The following is a 19,301-nucleotide window of genomic DNA, read 5'->3' on the forward strand; positions in this document are numbered from 1 at the left end:
ATTTTTGTGACCTCTAAAAGTATTTTTTTACGAATTTTCTAATATTTTTCTATTTTCCGAAAATATTAAAAAAATGTGAAAAATATGAAAAATTATTTTTTGTTCAAAATTGGTTCCTTAAGCTTGGCCAAGGCTTCCAATGTTGATTTTTAAATTTTTTGATTTTTTGTGAATTTTTGGAAATTTTTGAAAATAAAACTAAAGAAAAATTGATTAAAAATCGTGTGTCAACATGCATGAGTCATCAAGAGTATTAATTTGCTAAAGTTTAAATAGATGGTCTAATGCATGGTATCATCACTAGACTAAGTTCAATGTCATAAACCGAGGACATGCGGCTTCAAATACTTGGTGGAAAAATAAAGAGAAATGTGCAAAGGTTAGAGAACAACCAACGACTCAACTATAGGGTTTTCAAAATAGATATTTTGCTAAGTTACCAAGATATTTATTAATCGATACTATGTAAACAAGAAAACCAATATCCGTTCTAAACATCGGTGAATCAGAAAAATGTTTTGAACCCACTAAAATTATCAAGGAAAGATATTAGATATTAGGAAAATCTTAATTCGGTAAATTTAAAACTCAAAAATCATCAAATATGTAATTCAGAGCATATCAACCCAACTAATATGAATGTAATCCGTCATATTACACCAACATACGTGTCGATATCTATCGATTTCATCATAGCGCATCGGACTCCGCTTGCTTATTATCATTGAAAAATCATTTGTCTTAATTTCCGCACCTCGCAAATTAATGATCTACTCAACATTCCATATGAGCCATCCAAAACTCTAAGCTGCTTAACTTAATATGTCACAAATATTACTATCGAGCATAGAAAATTCCGGATGTCACATATTGATCGAATTTAAGTGAAATGAATATTTTCTTCCCAATCTGACCAAAAATTACCTAGCAAATTGGAACACCGATACCAATCCTACTTTGTAGCCACGAATTGATTTGGCTGACTAATGAGATATACTAGAATGTTGAAGCTAACAAATCGCTTAAGCACTAACTGAGTCGATTTAATACAGACTTGTGAAAAGTAGATTTATTTACTTTCAAAAATATTAAGATTGTGTCTGAAATGACTTGTATTTCTCATTCTTTTGCCACTTCTTCTCTATTAACATTTGTATATTGACGTTAATTTAAAGTCTAACATGTGAACTATGTAGAAAATACAAATGTAAACATGTGAAGTTTTTTTAAAACATTGAACAATCTTTTAAAACTCAATGTAACTTTTTCTTTGAGCAAATACTTTTTATAGTTAAAACAAAACGACATTAGTTGAACCAGTATTTTGCGAAACTCATTTATTACACTTAATATAATATAACACATTAATGAAATTCAAATAAGATCCTTCTTTGACCCAAAAAAAAAAAAGGGAGAAAGAAACAGAACCCTACCAATAAAGTAGTAAGGGCAATCCTACCTTTTGCGGCTCAATTTCCTAAAAAGCCGCAAATTTTTTGTGCACTATTGATACAATTGAGCTTAGAATACAATGCATTTCCTGGAAGACTCGCCTTATTTAAAATCCAAAAGATTACAAAAAAGTACTAAACCTATTGTAATTATGTCAATTCGATTGTAAACTTTTTTTAGCCAATTGAGCCATAAACCTTTTATAATTGTGTCAATTTAGTCCATTTGGTCGGTAAGCGATGAATTGGACAAATTTTAATAATATTTTAATATTTTACATGTGTTTTTATTTTCTAATAATTTTTTCTATCGTTTTCTTTTGTGAGGGCCGACGGGAGACTACCGATAGCTGTCGAGGGCTACAAGTCCTTGCTCTTGGCTGGGCGAGGGCTACGACCATGGCCTAGTGGCTGGCGGCCTCCTACCGGCGTAACAAAGAAAAAGACAAAAAAAGATTATTAAAAGGTTTAAAAATAATTAATAATTTGAAGAATGTTAAGTATCATTAAAAAATTGTCTGTCTACGCCGCCGGCAATGTCATGTTTGCACCGACCGGTTAAATGGACTGAATTGATACAATTGCAAAAGATTTAGTACTCAATTAGCACAAAAAAAAATTAAGACTAAATTGACACAATTGCAATAGATTTAAGACTTTTTTTTTATAATTTTCCCTCTAAAATTCCGTGCTTGTTGTTTAGCTGCACCTAATGTAACTAACGATAGGTATATCATGGAATATCAAATGTCCCTTTAAAAGAAATGATAAATCGAAACTCAACTATGACAGGATGGGACGAGAAAATCACCTAAATAAGAGAATAATAATAGCCTCTAGTATCCAAGGGACAACGTGGGTCCCGGTGCATTAACTTGTGTGAAGTCGTCCCCAAACTTTCAACTGGTTCAATTAAATTCCGAAACGAGTCGTATCTTTTCTAAACTATGAATTCGATTAAAAAGTTCATCATGATCTTTACGTTGAATGAATGATAAAAAAAACTCTTATTCCATACGAATAATGTCTTCTTCCCTTTTCAGTCAAGGTCGTGTGTAACGAATAATTCCGAGCCCTCCCCCCTCCTCTTCCCTTCTCTCTCTTCTCTCTTCAACAGCAAAAATCAATGTGTGACAACAAGAGGCAAGAGTCATCTAAAACGATGACTGAATCTCTTCCAGAGTTCTTCCCTTAGTTTCTGGGACAAAGAGTATCACAAAGACAACAGTACAAGCTGCCACCATTGTGTAGATTGTGAAGGTACCTGTCGAAATTGCAAACGCCGTGTCAGCCGGCAACAAAAGTGTTAGGCATGTGAGAGCGTGTTGCAGGGGAGAGGGAGAGATAACCTGCTGCGCTCCAATCCAACAGTAAGTTTGCTGTCGCCGTGATTACCCACGTTGTTGTCCAGTTTGCCAACGTTGCCATGCTTCCAGCAAGGCCCTTAGTGTTTGCCGGAAGAATCTGAGATGCCAAAAGAAGAAGACACATGACCATTGAGCAACCTTCACTCAAGTGTGCAACCTGGAGGAGAATTCTGTACTCTTGGATGTAGTGCAAAATAAGAGAATTGTGCCTACCTCAGACATGATAACCCATGGAACCGATCCCATTCCCAGAGCGAAGGCAACCACAAATGCCTGGATATAATGATGCTCAAAACGAACCCTTAAAGCTTATTAAGCACATGAATAAGTACAAACAGTGAATATGAATTATCATACCACAAGCCCAACCACCGCCAATATTCCCATTATGCTGTATAGTTTAGAGTCTTCTGAAACGGAATTCTGTAACATGGAAGAACAATGCCTCAAAAAGTAGCCATTGCCTCAGAAACGAAAGGGTCCTAGTAACAGCATTACTGACCTCCATATAGAATGCTACAGCCACAAAAAGAAGGCTCAGAGTCATTGTGGACGAGGACAACTGCAAAAACAATTTATATACCCAATTTGAGCATGCTTCAGAGGATATTAACTTAAGTGAGGATCTAGTACTACGTACTATTAGAAGCAGCCGTCGGCCTGCTTTATCCGGGAGCCAAGTGGTAACCACAGTGGCAAGAACCTACGGCATAAAAAGGTCCTTACACCTCAGATTAGGTCAAGATTTTTGCATTGTTTAACTGCTGCAGAAGACCACCGAGAGAATCGCCAATTTACCTGGATAGCACCGACTCCAACAGTTGCGACATCACTTGAAGAAATCCCTAGTGAAAATGAATGGACATTAATAGAAGACCATACTCAAGCAAGAGAAGCTCTATTAGGTCGTATCAGTCAAACAGATGCTATCAGAACAATAGCAAGTATCCGTATGCCTTTGCTCATCCTGACTAAAGCAGAATTTAAAAGAGAAATTTCTTTTTTAAGGCAGGCTTGTATAATTTGCCAGTACTATCCTCTAGGGAATGAAACAGGCTCAATTGTTGAACTATCAGTAATTAATATCAATCAATTCTGTCACAACTCTTGCATAGCTCAAGTTTGGGGCATTCCAGTTTTCTCGAACTTCAATCAATAGTCCTCTAGTCTTAGCGAAAGAGAACATTCAACCACTCATCTGTTTAATAAACCTAACTTAATGTGACATCTACGTGCTCGATTAGAAAAGGAATAGACAACTGAAATCTTTCTGGGCAGAAGAGCATAATGAATAGTTTTAGCTTAATCCTTAGCAGTAACATCGAAGAAAGAGAGAGGTTTAAAATTGCAGGTTCTAATAAATTCACTTCTTCGCTCTTATTAAATGAAATATCAATGGAACAGAATCAGTAGCCACCTGCACTTTCAAAGATTGTGGTGGCATAGAATAATACCCCATTGATGCCACTGAGTTGCCGGAGCATAAGTAGTCCAATACCTACCTGCCACACATATATTTGATACAAGAAAGGACAATATGTCAAGGTATGAGATAATAGAGATCAAGATATATTCAAGTGAAACATGTACCATTAAAGGAAACCAATATCTTTTCTGCTTGAGCTCTCCAAACCCAATTGCTGTTCCTTTGTTTGTCGATGCAACAGAACTCTACGTGAAGCATACAATTTGTCACAATTGATTCTACTTTGTACAGAGAGGAGCTGAAACACAAATAGTTCCATCATAATTATCCAACTATCTCAAGTTCTTTTGCAGTAGAAAAGGCTCAAAGAACTGCATGGATGGCACACATTTGTTGCATCCCAATATTCAAGTAGGAAAAGCTTTTCAATACCTTGATCTCGTCAACTTCAACGGATATATCAGTATCAAATCCCCGTAGGATCTGCAAAGAGGCTACAAATTCTTTGGTCAAACCCATTTTGGCCTGCAGCATTTTCGATTCCAAAGAACATAAAGCAGAAGAGTAACATAAGAAAACAGTGAACAGAGAAATGAGATGAGGAAGTTAATAAGAAGGTGGGTTTAAAAAACGAACTAAGTATGGAAAAGATCATTCAAGATTTCATACCAACCATCGAGGAGACTCTGGGATGAAAAATAAACCAGGAATCAATATTAGACATGGCAGAGACCCTGCAATAGATGTTCAAAATCAATATCAAAGAAAATAACCAGATTTTCCAGAGTTGTGTCACCAAATTAATGGCATTGGAGAACTGATGGGTGTCCTTGGCCAATGACCTTATAAAAGCAACACCATCATTTTTCAAGCAAATGGGCCTGTTGTTCAATATAATCCGCATATGACAGGGGCATTACAGATGTCCAAAAGCATTTTATCTTGCTAGCATTAAACAAACAAAACAAAACAAAGAGGTTTTCTGATGTTGGAAGTCATGTAAGAGTGTCAGAAGTAAAGTACTTCCAGCACCATACAGATGATTTTCTCGTCGTGGACTTACCCAAGACAGCAAGGATCCTCCAGTTGAGAAATATTCCAAAAAGGTAAGCCAACAAAACTCCCACTGTAACTGAGAGCTACAAAATGAAAAAAAGACAATTTCAAAATTAAAGTAAAAGGGCATCCCATCAAGCAGACGACTGAAAGTGGTAGGCATATTGACCTGATTCACAGATCCCAGGGTCCCTCTCATGTTCTGAGGCGATACCTCAGCTATATATACCGGCACCTATTGATACCAAGACAAGGGCCAAAGTTGAGATCCTGTCACACTGCTGCCAAGTGCAAGTTCAAAGGGTTTTAAAAAAGAAAGAGCTTTCCAAAAGATTACCACATAAGAAATGACACCCACACCAAATCCACCCAGCAACCTTCCAATGTATAAGAAGAAGGAATCCTGCAGAAGCAGCCCGAGGAATGCATTAATATGCAGCTTTGCTGAGTTTTCATGAATTATCTGACCATAATCATGATCACCCACCTCGGCAAAGGAGATTGCCAGCCACCCTATAACATTAGGGACTGCGGCGATCAGCAGAGACTGCAGTTGAACATGGCAAGAAGTTAACAGCGTCCACACAAGAATCATAGGATACCTAACAGAAGCACTCATAGCGGCGTTTGTTCTGGACATTTAGAAGGAACAGGTCAGCCCGGCGAAGCAAGAAATCCAGCAATGAGGTTCCGGCATGATAACATCTTGTTAAATCGTACTGTTATTCCTTCACCATATGCAGCAAGTTGTTTTAAGCGGCGAATTCCATTCAGCAGCTTCACCAACCGCGGCATCACCTGCTCCGATCTCCCAATTGCCGCGTGCTTCTTGTCCCCGTCCTCAAAGCCGATTTCCGCGAAGCTCGAGCCACCAACCATGGCCGCGAGCCCGAAGACGGCTGTGCTTCGACCTCCACAACCTCGGGTGCATGATCGATGCGAGGCCCGGGGGAATCGGTAGCGGCGGAAGCCATAATGATTGGCGCGAGGCCGAATCTGGGCGGCTAGCGGTTCGGTGTTAGCGGTGGCCCCATTGCGGAAGTGTGGGCGTGGCGACGGGGGGGCGCCGATTGCCGAACGTCCTTTAACGGTGGTTTTACATTTTTAGCCTTCCTCATTTTTCCTTTAAATTCTCATATTTTTTTTATTTTTTATTTTTTTTTTTCTAGTACTCATAATCTTTTTCTCTTCATTCTTCTCAAAAATTCAATTCAATTTTTTAATTCCGCCGTTTGGTGGGGCGCCGCGTCACGTGCCCCTTTACCTGAACTCAACTAAAAGCTATTGTCCCATTGCATACAACTTTTTTTTTTTTGGTCGGGTCCATTGCATACAATTGACTACAAGACAAATGATACGACAAGAATGACAGCGCTATTGCCACTCCATACATGGCTAGTTCCCGCCATGTTCCCCCCAAAATCATTCCATTACAATTTAAAGTGTTGGGCCCCACCCTTCGTTAAATTTTTTTTTCCCCTCTATTTATTCGTGTTTCTAATCAAGATCTAGTTACCACGACCAAGGCATTTTCGCTTGTCTTGTTTTTGTTTATCGGAGATATTTCATGTATATTAAACTCGCTTTCGACCAAACAAAAAGAAAAAAATCGCCATATTAATGTCAATTTTTCTTTACCGTAGGCAGAATATTTTTACGCAAAGCACGACATGCGTTATAAGAGTATTTAGGAATACACTAAAGCTATTGATGTGAAGAATTATGCATAATGAGGGGATGATATCAATTTTTTCGGTCCAAAAACGATGGCATTTCACTGGCGTTTAAGAAGAATTCTTTCTAATGCAAACTTTTTTTTTTAGTACAATTGTGTTTTTATCTTTAAAAGTCTCACCTCCAACTCAAACTGTAATTATGATTTTTACATTGTGAAAAAAAATCTTTATAGAGGGTTTCTTGAAATTAAGTTTCTCGAATCGTTCGACAAAACTAATTTCCACAAAATTAAAATCCAACATTAAAAGAGAAAACGCAGTGCCCCGAAGTAAATTAAAACAAAACATTGCGCAGTTCTTAATTACAGACAACTAGATCTATATAAAGATGTAAAATTAAAATCAGTTTAGGGTCACCACTTAAATGGCAATGGCATTATTGATGGCGGTTGTCTTTTTGATTGAAATCGGGTGGATATAGCCGTATAGGAGGTGAAAATAGCATCGCCCTACAAGAAACTCCTACAAAAAAGGTAGCTGATCGAAACGAGCGGCATTACCCCTTTCCGACCGACGTACTCCGCCATGTGGCCGCTCACGATCGCCCCGATCATCGCTCCCACATTCACCAATGAGCCAAATATCGAATACTACGTCCACCATGATTCGAACAAATCAAGAACAAATCGCATCAGTTGACAATGCAAAAACAAACAGATTAAACTCCGGTTCCTGAAGCGAGTCGAACCTGCGAGAGCGAAAGTCCTAGGTCGCTTATTATGTCGTCCTCCGTGGGAGACGAATATCCGCACTGAAATCCCGAGAAACAGCACGACATTGAGAAAGATTCAACGATAGTCAGATCGATATAAGCAAAAATGCATTATGCGAATTCGGGGCTCACGGCGAATCCGAACTGAATAGGGCCCAAGGCGACGATCAGGACGCAGAGGAGTACGGAAACGGTGCCGTTGCGGGGGATCCGTGGCGCCGGTCCGGAGAGGCTGGACTGCCTCGATCCGTTCTCCTGCATTGCGTACCAGACCCCTCTGAGGAGGAACGGTTTCCTCAGGCCGTCCCTCTGGTCCTCGGCGTCCTCAATGGCTCTCATGTTGAAGCTCGAAGATACTGCTGCTGCTGCTGCTTCCTTAGGTCGAGAACCGTGAGATTATTGCGGATTGATGACCGAGAAAATATAACGAGAGACACGAGTCCTCTCTTTGACTGTCGGGTGTCGAAGAAGAAGAAGGACGAAAGATGACCAGTCCTCAACTCCTTTAATCACTGCATGCACAACGACGTTCCCGCATGCACTGTGCGCGAATCCAAAGCCGAAGCGTCCCTTTCCCTGGCGAGTCCTTTCCTTGGGGTTAGGTTGACCGATAGCTTTGACAAGAAGATGGACATGGACAGTCCCCCCCCCTGGCCCCAGGAGAAGAAGAGCCAGGCGAAGGCCGGCCCACAGATCTTCCGGTACGGCGCAAGTGGCGGGACTTCCTCGACCGCGAGATTTTCGGACACGAACGGGAGTACTTGGTGAACCAGTTCCGGTCTCAGTTCCTTTTGCACTTTCAGTTTAGCCTGTTAACGGGCGAAGGTGGTCCTCGGCACTGTCAAAAGTAGGATGCGCCGTCCTTACGAGTTAGAAACAGAAGAGACATTGGTTTAACCAGGAGTACTTCAACAACTCTCGTTCTTTACGCTTCTTCTTCCTAGCCGCTTTGACCTGTAGTAGGCCTCCGGTTCAATGCTTTAGGTATCATTATGGCTTTTGACCTAGATGGTTTCAATTTTCAGGTTGATAATTAAGGTCGCGTAATTAATACTTGATCTGGTGTTATTAATCGTGCTAGCCTTGGTACGGAAGTTATGTGCTCATAACTTCCCTCTATACCTGGCTGCTTATAAGACGATATTGGTAAAAGAGAGAGGTTTCAATTTAGACTAAAAAGGAGAGGAAGAAACACCACCCTACACCGGCTGCTTAAGTACTCCGGTCTGAACTTCGAAATATCGTGACCGAGAAAGGCCCGTCACTCGCACAGCGTAGGACGATCCGTCACCTTCGTGTTGTTCGATTGGGAAAGCCTGGGAAAACCACGAGAAAACAGCAAGAGAAGGGTTTTTCTGTTCGAGAGACGAATCGAGAGAGTCGAATGAGATCGGAAGCACCCGCAGGCTCTTCGAAATGCTTGACGAGCGACGAGCCCATAAGCTTCGCGTGTTTGCTGGCGGATTCGTGCGATATTCGTGTCGGTCAAAAACTTGAGGCGACGAGAGCTTCTCGACGAGCCCGATTTGGATGGGATGATTCTTGAAAACCACGGACCCGATATCAAGATGTCAAATATTAACTTACAACTAATATCTAAACCAAATTTTTTTTGGTCGAAAAAAATAGCTTTCATTAATTCAAATTTACCTTGAATGATAAGATAGATGGACCTCTGAACATATAAGGTCCCACAAGGTTAGAAGAGGCTTGGAGAGCCAATTACAAGTGGAGCTGTCAATATGGGTTTTTGGCCCACTTTTTAACTCACTTTTATTCATGTCGGTCAATATGAGTTCAACAAACTTAAAAAATAGGTCAAATATGGGTTTAGGCCTATAAAGCACATTCAAATATGGGTTTTAACTTGATTTATTTTCGACTCGTGGCCTACAGCTTCGCAAGATAACTTTTATTCACTTGTAAACCGCGCCCGACCATCCACAAGCCGGCGCTCGCCCGTCGCCACCGCCACCGACCAGTACCTCGCCACCGCCGCCGTTTGCCCGCCCGGCCAATGTCGTCACCCTTCGAGAACTCTCTGAATTCAAGGCAGAGCAAACGGTGGTTCGCGCAATGAATCAGATTCGGGTTGGTTTTTCCCTTCGAATCCGGTTCGATTTGAGCAATGTCGGGCCGAGATCTAGAGCGAGGCTGCGGGAAGGGCCTCGCCTCGGCCAATTACCCCAGTGGGAGCTACAACCAGACGGCATACTACACGAATCATCGACGCTACTCCAACAAGTAGTGGACGTCATGGTTGGTCCCGGTGATCGTCGTCGCCAACATCGCGGTGTTCATCATGACAATGTTTGTTGGGTTCGAAGGCGGTTGCATTGCTAAATTCCTCGGGAGGCTCTCGTTCCAACCGCTCGGGGAGAATCCTCTCTTCGGTCTTTCTTGGACTACCCGAGTGTTTTTGTCTTGTTTGTGTGATTTTATATTCGTAGTTTTTGTGCAACCTTGTGCGGTTGGGAGCCTCACATTCAGCTGGAAATTGAGAAAATAATCCTCGCATTGGACTTGTTGCTTGATGATCTGCTTGTCCTGGTGCGGAAATGTGTACTCCAGTGTGTGTTCCACTTGATTCTTGAAATTTAACAGGTGGGAGGGCGGGCGATGGAGATGGTGGGCGAGCGGAGGCGATGGATGGGCCATGGTGACAACCGGGATTTGTCGGCTAAACAGTTTTTACATTTTTTTAATTTTATGAAACAAATATGTCATGATTTGGTTAAATATATAAGTGTTTAAACTATACGGGTCGGGTATGTGTCGGGTTTGGGTTGGGTCGGTTATGGGTCATAAAATTTGTACTATGTGAAAATGGGTCAAAACAGTTTAAATTGATCAATATGGGTTGGACCATATTCGACCCGATTCAAACCCGACCCGACCCACCCATTTGACACATCTAATTACAAGATAAAATCTTCAAACGTTGGGCCTTAGCAACCCAATCCGCTACATGATTGGACTCCCTAGCGCAATGTATTAAGGGTGAGCAGTTCTTGGTCCGGTCCGGTTTCCATTTTTCGGAACTATGGATAGGATCGGCCACACTCGAAACCAAGAATCGGACCGGACCATCGGTCCGGTCCCGTTCCTCGGCCGTTCCAAGGAACTTGTGTTCGTGAAAAAATTATGCACCTCTAACATTAAAATCTTAATAGGGGCCAAGAAAAGAGAGCATTCAACATTTACCTCGATGAGACATGATTGCGGCCGCGATTAGCTAAAACAGAGCAAGAGAGGGAGGCGGGAGTTTAAACTCGAGCTAAGATCTTGAGCGAGAGGCGTCAAGCAAGAGGAACACAACTCGGGCAAGAGGGACTGAGTGAGCCGAGCGAGAGGCACACGCGTGAAATGGGATTGAGCGAGTTGAGCAACGCGGGAGGCGTTGAACAAAGGCACACGTACGCATGAGAGACGAAGGCTAAGCAATCGAGCTCCTAGGGTGAGGCACAGAGACGGGATCGGCTACTGGGACTTGCGAGTCGCGAGAGAAGTGGAGATTGGAGAGGCAAGAAAAGAGGTCTGCGCCTAAAGTGAAGCAAAGCAAACCCTAAGCCTAAACAAGTAAATATTAGGTTTACTTTTAAAAAAAGACCGATCCGGTCCGGTTCGATCCTGGACCCTAGAACCCGGAATCGAACCGCCCATCCACCGGTTCCAATTTTAAGAACAGGGAACCGGACCCGATCTCTCTAAAATCGGGAGCCGGGCCATCGATCTCGGTCCAGGTGGTCTTTTTTGCTCACCTATACAATGTATTACCCTGATGTCTTGCAATTGGGAGTACTCTGAGTATGATTACGGGCCTTCATAAAGATAAAAAAAAAGAAAGAAAGGAAAATACGTTTTTGACAAATCGTCATCAAACAGTTAGGCCAATGGGCCTATCGGATTACGTTTTGCACTTGCTTGAAAGCCCATTTGATTTCTTACCTATTAACATACCAACTCATTTTCAAATATCAACTATTTTCAGACTCGCCCATAATGTATATCTGCTCATTTCGAAATTACCAACTTCTACCGAAATTTGTCAAATTTAGTTACTAAGTGCTACCAATCTTTCAAAGTTAACGTCTCTTTTATGAATTTACCATTTTTCACTTGATTAGCTAAATTTTTTTGGTTGTTAATCGGGGTTCTCGACGAGCCCGATTTGGATGGGATGATTCTTGAAAACCACGGACTCGAGATCAAGATATCAAATATTAACTTACAACTAATATCTAAACCAATTGAAATGCTTGCAATTGGGAGTACTCTGATTATGATTACGAGCCTTCATAAAGATTAAAAAAAAATTACGTTTTTGTTAAATCGTCATCAAATTAAGAGTTAGGCCAATGGGCCTATCGGATTACGTTTTGCGCTCGCTTGAAAGCCCATTTGACTTCTTACCAGACAAAGCTCAGCCGAGGGCCATTGTCTTTGACATATGAATTTGCATTTCGCAGCCGCTTTATCAACCAAAAAAAGCTGGCATTTTTAAAGCCTAGATCTTCACTTCTCACACCATTTTTTATGTGTGGCATTGTTTTAGATCCTTTGACACTCGTGTTTGAAAAGGTGGAGCAATTCGTTACGGCTATCTGGGAACTTTTGTTGCGTCGAACAGATCATTGAGAGTGATTCGTCGTGAAGATGCGATAAGAAGCCTATAAATTGTTTGTTTATAATTTCATCGGTAACTTATCGACTTTTGTGTCGATTCACTGACTTTTACCTGCGTAACTTACCCAACTCGTCAAGCTTATTTCCAACTCTTGCTCGAAATTAATTACCAACTTTAATTTGAGCGAGTTACCAACTTTCTTTTTTCCCGATTAAGTTCCCAGCTAATTTTAGGCTATTAACTCTTGTTTGATCGGCCACTTACCTGCCGATGCGTACTTGATTGGTTCCAAATTACCTATATTATTGAATTACTTCAGAACTTTTATATCAAATCACTGTATTTACTTGAGTCATATGCCTAATTTTTTTTTTTTTATGATTTCTAATCAAATGTAGGTTGCCAAGTATTATTTGAACAATTTACAGTATTATTAACTCTTCTCTAGATTACCAATATTTATTGGAGTAACTAACTCTTATATGAAATTACTAATTTCATTTGAGTTTCTTACCAACCTTCTTCCTTCAGCCCATATCGACGTTGATTTGCTCGTTTACAAATCACCTAATTTTTTTTTTTATAATTAACCAACTTTTAATGAAGCTACCAACTTTTATAAAGGAGTACCAATTTTGTTTGTGTTTCTTATTAATCTTTTCCGATGAAGTTATAAACTAGTTTCATGTTACAAACTCTTATTCGAGAGATGAAACCGACAATAACGCGATCGATTCCATGTCGTTAAAAGTTGATAGATCGGTAGAAAAATCATCATTTCATAGATAATCGAATAAAGATCGGTAAGACGGCATAATTTACGATTCATCAACGTCCGAAATCGTCGTAACCGTTTTAGCGCACGGAACGATAAAATTCTGGCCCGGGCTCTTTCGGTGATCGGAGGCGAACCTTTGGGAATCCGCCAAAGCATCCCATCCCATCCCATCTTAGTCGAGGAAAGTGCCATTATCAAGTAAATCACAATGATGATGAGGATGATAAGCGAGAATATAATTAGGGATTTCTCGTCAGATCAACATTGAGCGGTGGCTTTTCCATGACGATGACGTTAAAATTTGGGCTACAAGAGATTCCCACTTCCATTATAAACCCTAGAAAGAGAGAGAGAGAGATCGCGCGTGCAGAAAATGATGTGACTGGCTTTCCATGAGACGATCAAGAACAGATATGCCTTTGTCTTCCTTTCCATCCGGGACCAAAACAAAAGTTCCAAATTTATTTATTATGCTTTTGTCAATTCAATTTTAATAGTTGTAATTTTATCAATTGGTTTTTAATCTTTTTTATTTTTTTGTCAATTGAGTTGTGTTGGCTAGAAATCGCCGATTTCTACGCCGATCGTCTCACGTGACACGGTCCTTGCCGGCCACCGAGAAGAAAAAAAGGAAAAAAAAGAAAGACAAAACAAAAAAATTCAAAAAAAATATTAAGATATTATCAAAAAACCATTCACTTCGGCGCCGGTCGTGCCACATAGGACAGATGACGTCTATGTCGATGATTTCCGATCAATATGGCTGAATTTATAAAGTTAAAAAATTTAAAACTAAATTGATAAAAATGTAATAAATTTTTAAAAGAAATTTATAATTTTGCACTTCACTCGTACTTTATGCCATGTTCCTGAACACGAGTCTTCCTCTCTATCACTTCCTTTGGACTTAGGTTTGGGGTTTTGGTCGTGGAGTGATTTGATGTCTCTCCCTCTCTCTCTCTCTCTCTCTCTCTCTCCCTCTCTCTCTAATCTCTCAAGTTTTTTGTTCGCTAATGACCTTTTGAGCTGTTATAATCGACGTCGGTTCCTGCGTTTTTATCTCTCGCCTCTTTTTCCTCCTCCTCTCGTCTTTTTACTTTCTCTTGGAGCCATTAGGAGTTGCAGCGTGTTAACCACGACCGAGCGTGGGGAAGCTTTACGTCCCGTCGAGGGTGACCAAATGAATGGAAAGGATAACCGAAAGAGAAGGTTTTGCATGATCCATAAAGGATGATGGATCAACACCGTCTCTCGCATATTATTAATTACGATGATCCCGTCACCATTTTATTAAGGGCGATGATGGGTTTGATATGCACCATATTCGATAAGTATCGATCCAGTTTTCGATTTTAAGTGCGGACGTACCCTGTCGGATCACTCGAAGTGTGCATTTATACGTATGTGTATTGTTATGAATAAAATCCCTATTTACTTAAATTACCCATTCTTCATACTCAATAATTCTCTCACGCGTGCCTAATTGCTCTGATTTACCCCTTTCTTCACTCATGCGGTCACACATTTCTCTCTCAAAAGTCACGACCTCCATCAAACTCTCAGTCATGCGGTCATACTCTCGTAGCCTCGAGGTTGGTGAGCTCTCAGTCACACTCACTCTCGATCTCGACGGTTTTTTAGGTACCAATCTGCCTCTCCCAACCTCAACGCTTGTCGCCTAGTTGTCCTAATTTGCCAGAATTTCATTTCTCGCTCCTTAAAGTTTCAGCATTTTTGGATTTTGTTTTCTGGTTCGCATCTTTGAATTTTCTTTTTTTTTTTTTTTTTTTTGGTTCTCCGCTTTGGTTGGTTGCATCGAACTCATTAGGTCCTGGCTGTGGATTGTGTTTTGGTTCTTCTTTGGTTACTTTCATGTACCTGCATTTAGAACATTACCAAAGTTGGGGATTCTCTATATTTTGCTACATGCGGAACTTCAGCGACTTGTCTTATGCTCTTAAAGAGAAAACTCTTAGCTATGTTGGGATATGAGTTCTTAATCCTCAATTTTGGGTGTTGGGGAGGTTGACTTGCATTGATAGATCTAAGATTGCACATAGCTAAAATATTCGCCTCCATCTTCGCTTTGGAACAAGTTTTTGAATTTGCAGGGAATAGAAAAAAAAAAATATGCCGGCCAATTCCTAAGATTCATCGGAGAATCGGATTGCTAGTCCTATAATAGGGCGGCGACCACGGGCGGGAGGATCAAACACGATACAAACAATCATGGTCATTTCATGCCCTTATTTGTAAAAGTAACATCCATTTCATGCCCTTATTTGATTAAAAAAAAAAAAGTGAAAGCATTTAAAGCCGTTATTTGAAATTTCTCCAAAATAAATAGACTATTTTTTTAAAGAACAGAAATAAAAGAAGTCCAGGCTATAGGTCCTCGTCGTCCTTGCCCCACCATCCACGGTAAATGCCGGTGAGGGCCCTGTGACCCTCGTCCTGACCTGGGCAAGGGACGCTACTCTCTTCCCAGGATACGAGGGTCTTAAGGTCCTACCTATGGTTTTGGTGAGGGCCTTCTGCCTTTGGGTTTTTTTTTTAAAGAAAAATTTGTCTTTTTTTTATATTTTAAATCCAATTCAATTAAATTTTTGGAATTAAAAAATCACTATCTTGAAAAAAAAAAAAAGACATCTTTTTAGTTTTAATGCATGTTAATTGCCAATTTAGTCCTTCCAGTTTACATTTGCTCGAAATTGCTAACGTGGATGTTGACGTCTTGCGTGTCACTATCAATCTTGATGTGGACAATTTTTTGAATCTTTTTTTTGTTGGCATAAATAATCAAAAATCAAAAATCAAAAAAATTAACAAACAAAGAAAAAGTAAAAAAAAAATCACATCAACATCGACCGTGCTATGTAAGATGATAGGCATCCACATCGGCAATTTTTGGCAAAATTGGTCGAAATGGCTAAATTGACAAATTGCAAAACGATTTATGACTCAATTATCACAATTAAAAAGTTACGACTAAGTTGGCCAAACTTCACTAGGTTTAGGACTTTTTAGATAATTTTCCCAAGAAAATAATAAGAAAACATGTAGGAGAGGGAATTAGAAGAAAAAAAATAATGTTTGACAATTTCTATTAGCCTAATTGGACGAAGTTAACGGAATTACACGATTGCAACAATTTGACAAGCTTTATAACTTGGTTGCAATATTTATAAGTTAATCGCACTTTTGTGACAATTTTAGGACTTTCGATGTACTTATCCCCAAAGAAAAAAAAAAAACCAAAACGAAGATTCACTCATCTTCCCTCGAAATCAAGTTCCCTTCACTGTACCAAACACAGCACAAACTTCTCTCTCCTCACTTGCATATGTGATCGAACCCGTGAAGAGAGAGCGATTAAGAAGGAACCGTAGGAAGAAAGAGTCATCGCGGGCGACCTACTTTCCTGTAGAGAAACCTCATCACTGGTGGCTAGAGAGTCTTAAGAGCGCGCATGACAACACTTCTAAAGTAAAATTTCTGCTTCAGAAGTGCTTCTAAAATATAAATCCATTTGGTAATATAACTTCCAGAGCAGAAATCCATTTGTTTACGCAACTTCATTTTTTTAACTTCTAAAGCATTTTTTTTTTTTTTTGCTCCATAAGTAGTTTTGGAGCCACTTAAAGAAATTTAAAAGGTTTACTTTTATCCAAAAATAGAAAAATCAACTTCTGCTCAAAAGAAGGAGTAAAATAAGTAAAAGTATTGCCATACGCGCTTTTTTAGTTTTTGTTTGAAGTCATGTTCTTCTGTTTACTTGTCAATTTTCTTGTTCCCTTTCCTCTTTTCTTAAATTGTTTTGCTGAATGGTAAGGTGAACCACAATGGCTTAAGAAAAACAATGACTATAAAGCCCCGGCATTTTCTGTTAGCTAAATCGATAGAGTTAAGCGATGGATTTGATTATACATATTTGACAAGTTTCAAGAGTTTATTGCACTTTTTGAGAGTTTTATGGCCGAATTATACTTTCGTAAGAGGTTTTTGGATCTCCCCTGAGATTTATAACGTAAACTTAGCTGGTAAATTATCGAAACAAGTTGGTAAGTAACTCATTGAAGTTTGTAATTTCAAATTAAAATTGATGAATTTGCAGTGGTGGTGCACCTCGCAAATAAAAGTTAATGAGTTATGACAAAAGTTATTTTGAAACGGTCCATCGTTATTAAGTGAGTCCTATAAAAATAGGTAACTTGAAATTAGTTGATAACTCAACACCAAAATAATTTAACTAATCAAATAAAAAATGGTAAATTCATAAAAAAGACGTTAACTTTGAAAGATTGGTACCACTTAGTAACTAAATTTGACAAATTTCTATAGATGTTGGTAATTTCGAAATGACCAGATATGCATTATAGGCGATTCTGAAAACAGTTGATATTTCAAAATGAGTTAGTATGTTAATCAGTAAAAACTTGAGGAGTAACTCGGGTTAAGGTGGGTGATTTTGTATGAAAGCTGATGATTTTTTTAACATGCAAGCACCAAAAGTACGTATTATATTGGAACGTTGGTACTTTCCAAAACTTTGGTGATTGCTTACAAGCAATGATGGTAACTTAGTAAAGTGAATTGAGTGAGAACCAGAATGATAACTTAATTTTTTAGACATGTTGGTAAATAACTCAATGAAGATTGGTAATTTACCTCACGCAAACAAAAGTTGGTTGTTTGATGGATCATCAGTCTTCAAACAAACAATAAATATTGACAATAGAATCAAGTAAGACTCGTAAGCGAAAGATATTACATAAAAAAGAAAAAAAAAACTCACATTAAGACTTGTAATTTCGTATAAAAGTTGATAAACTAGAATGTTACTAAGTTGCGCAAATAAAGATTCATAACTAATTGGAAAAAAAAATCAGAAATTTGCAATAGATAATTAACCTAATTCTTATATGAGTCAGCAACTTATTAAAAAAAAAATGACCAATTTATTGATCATATTCAGTACAAAAAAATTACCAACATTATTTGAATTGAGGTCAAAAGGTCAGCTTGGTTTTTCAGAGTTGACGTTTTGGACTTTTTCTGTAGGTAGGCTGCCGTGGTGCTGCACGAACCTAAAGAGCGTAGGGCGGTAGGCTGCCCTTTTAATTCGCTCTCCTGAAAAATAGGAGACTATTCTCATCATCACCATCGTCATCATGACACTAACGGAAATTAGCAATTAAACAGCTTTAAATGTAACAAAAGCACAGTGCATTCCAATTTTCAATGCATTGTTAATCTCATGTTATAACAATTGATACTTTTAAGATCTTTCTATTACCTTGATATATTGAGGCTACATATTAGCAACAACTGTAGCTTACATCTCTCTCTTGCTAGGGATAATGTTGCCGACACTGTCCGCTTCGATCGCACAAACGGGGAAAAAATTGGGCGGTCTGAACTTACTAAACCTTTTTTTTTAATCCATAAAAAGACTTACTAAACTTCGAGTAGGTCATTGATTATGACATGTTATATGTGCTAACTTACCAAGTTGAGAAACACACAAGCTCCTCTCTTTTTTACCGTCTCTCCCTTATCTTCATTGGCCCTCTTCTTGATGAATAGCAACTTATGCTCCGTATCTCCATCATATATGTGAACCACAGTCGGCCGATCACGTGCACCATCGAATAATTGCATTGAATACTCGATCGCAGAGCTTGAATAAAGGTCTCTCTCTCTCTTTCTCTCTTATCGTATAGATCGAAGGTCGCCAAAAATTGTTTTGGATAATCATGTAGATTTTAAGTTCAAAAACACGACTGTCGATTCTATGGAGAGGGAGAGACAAGAATACAAATATGACAACCGAATTTCAGCGATCGAACGTCAAGACGGTGGAGCCGTCGACAGTGCCACGGCGATAGACATAACGGTCAAATTCTCGAGGAAGACCCTACTAATGACACCCCATGAACCCTAGAATTCCAATTAACACAAAAGACGCCAGTCCTGTTCCGCCATCCGAGTATCTAGCAAACCCTGCTATTTAAAACAAAGGTTTGCCAAGATGAGTATAGTCAAAGAACACGGGTTTGACGACATCTCATCTCACCCAAAAAAAAAAACAAAAAAGATTATTTAAAAGTAATAATCAATAATATTAATAATGATAAGATTGAAGGTG

General features: G+C 39.3%; 1 protein-coding gene across 1 annotated transcript; it reads right to left on the reverse strand.

Moving 5' to 3' along the window:
- Positions 1–2,556: 2,556 nt before the first annotated feature.
- LOC115736353 (sugar transporter ERD6-like 6) lies at positions 2,557–8,090 on the reverse strand. Its single transcript, XM_030668018.2, has 18 exons — positions 7,881–8,090; positions 7,725–7,787; positions 7,537–7,626; positions 5,788–5,847; positions 5,638–5,703; positions 5,470–5,535; positions 5,308–5,383; positions 4,914–4,978; positions 4,677–4,769; positions 4,409–4,489; positions 4,236–4,320; positions 3,617–3,663; positions 3,459–3,521; positions 3,321–3,380; positions 3,176–3,241; positions 3,032–3,091; positions 2,801–2,915; positions 2,557–2,715 (listed from the first exon to the last, which is right to left on the reverse strand). The coding sequence occupies exons 1-18, from the start codon at positions 8,085–8,087 to the stop codon at positions 2,606–2,608; spliced, it is 1,473 nt and encodes a 490-aa protein (XP_030523878.1). The 5' UTR covers positions 8,088–8,090; the 3' UTR covers positions 2,557–2,605.
- Between the last annotated feature and the right edge of the window lie 11,211 nt (positions 8,091–19,301).

Source organism: Rhodamnia argentea, chromosome 11 (genome assembly GCF_020921035.1).
Source record: "Rhodamnia argentea isolate NSW1041297 chromosome 11, ASM2092103v1, whole genome shotgun sequence".
Lineage (NCBI taxonomy): Eukaryota > Viridiplantae > Streptophyta > Magnoliopsida > Myrtales > Myrtaceae > Rhodamnia > Rhodamnia argentea.

Excerpts from the sequence above, each read along its gene's own strand:
- LOC115736353 (XM_030668018.2), bottom strand. The coding sequence starts at position 8,087 with ATGAGAGCCATTGAGGACGCCGAGGACCAGAGGGACGGCCTGAGGAAA. Across the intron at positions 5,848-7,536 it reads AGTACGTCGGTCGGAAAGGG|TCTCTGCTGATCGCCGCAGT; the intron begins GTAATGCCGCTC and ends GTTCAACTGCAG. Across the intron at positions 3,522-3,616 it reads TTGGAGTCGGTGCTATCCAG|GTTCTTGCCACTGTGGTTAC; the intron begins GTAAATTGGCGA and ends TTTATGCCGTAG.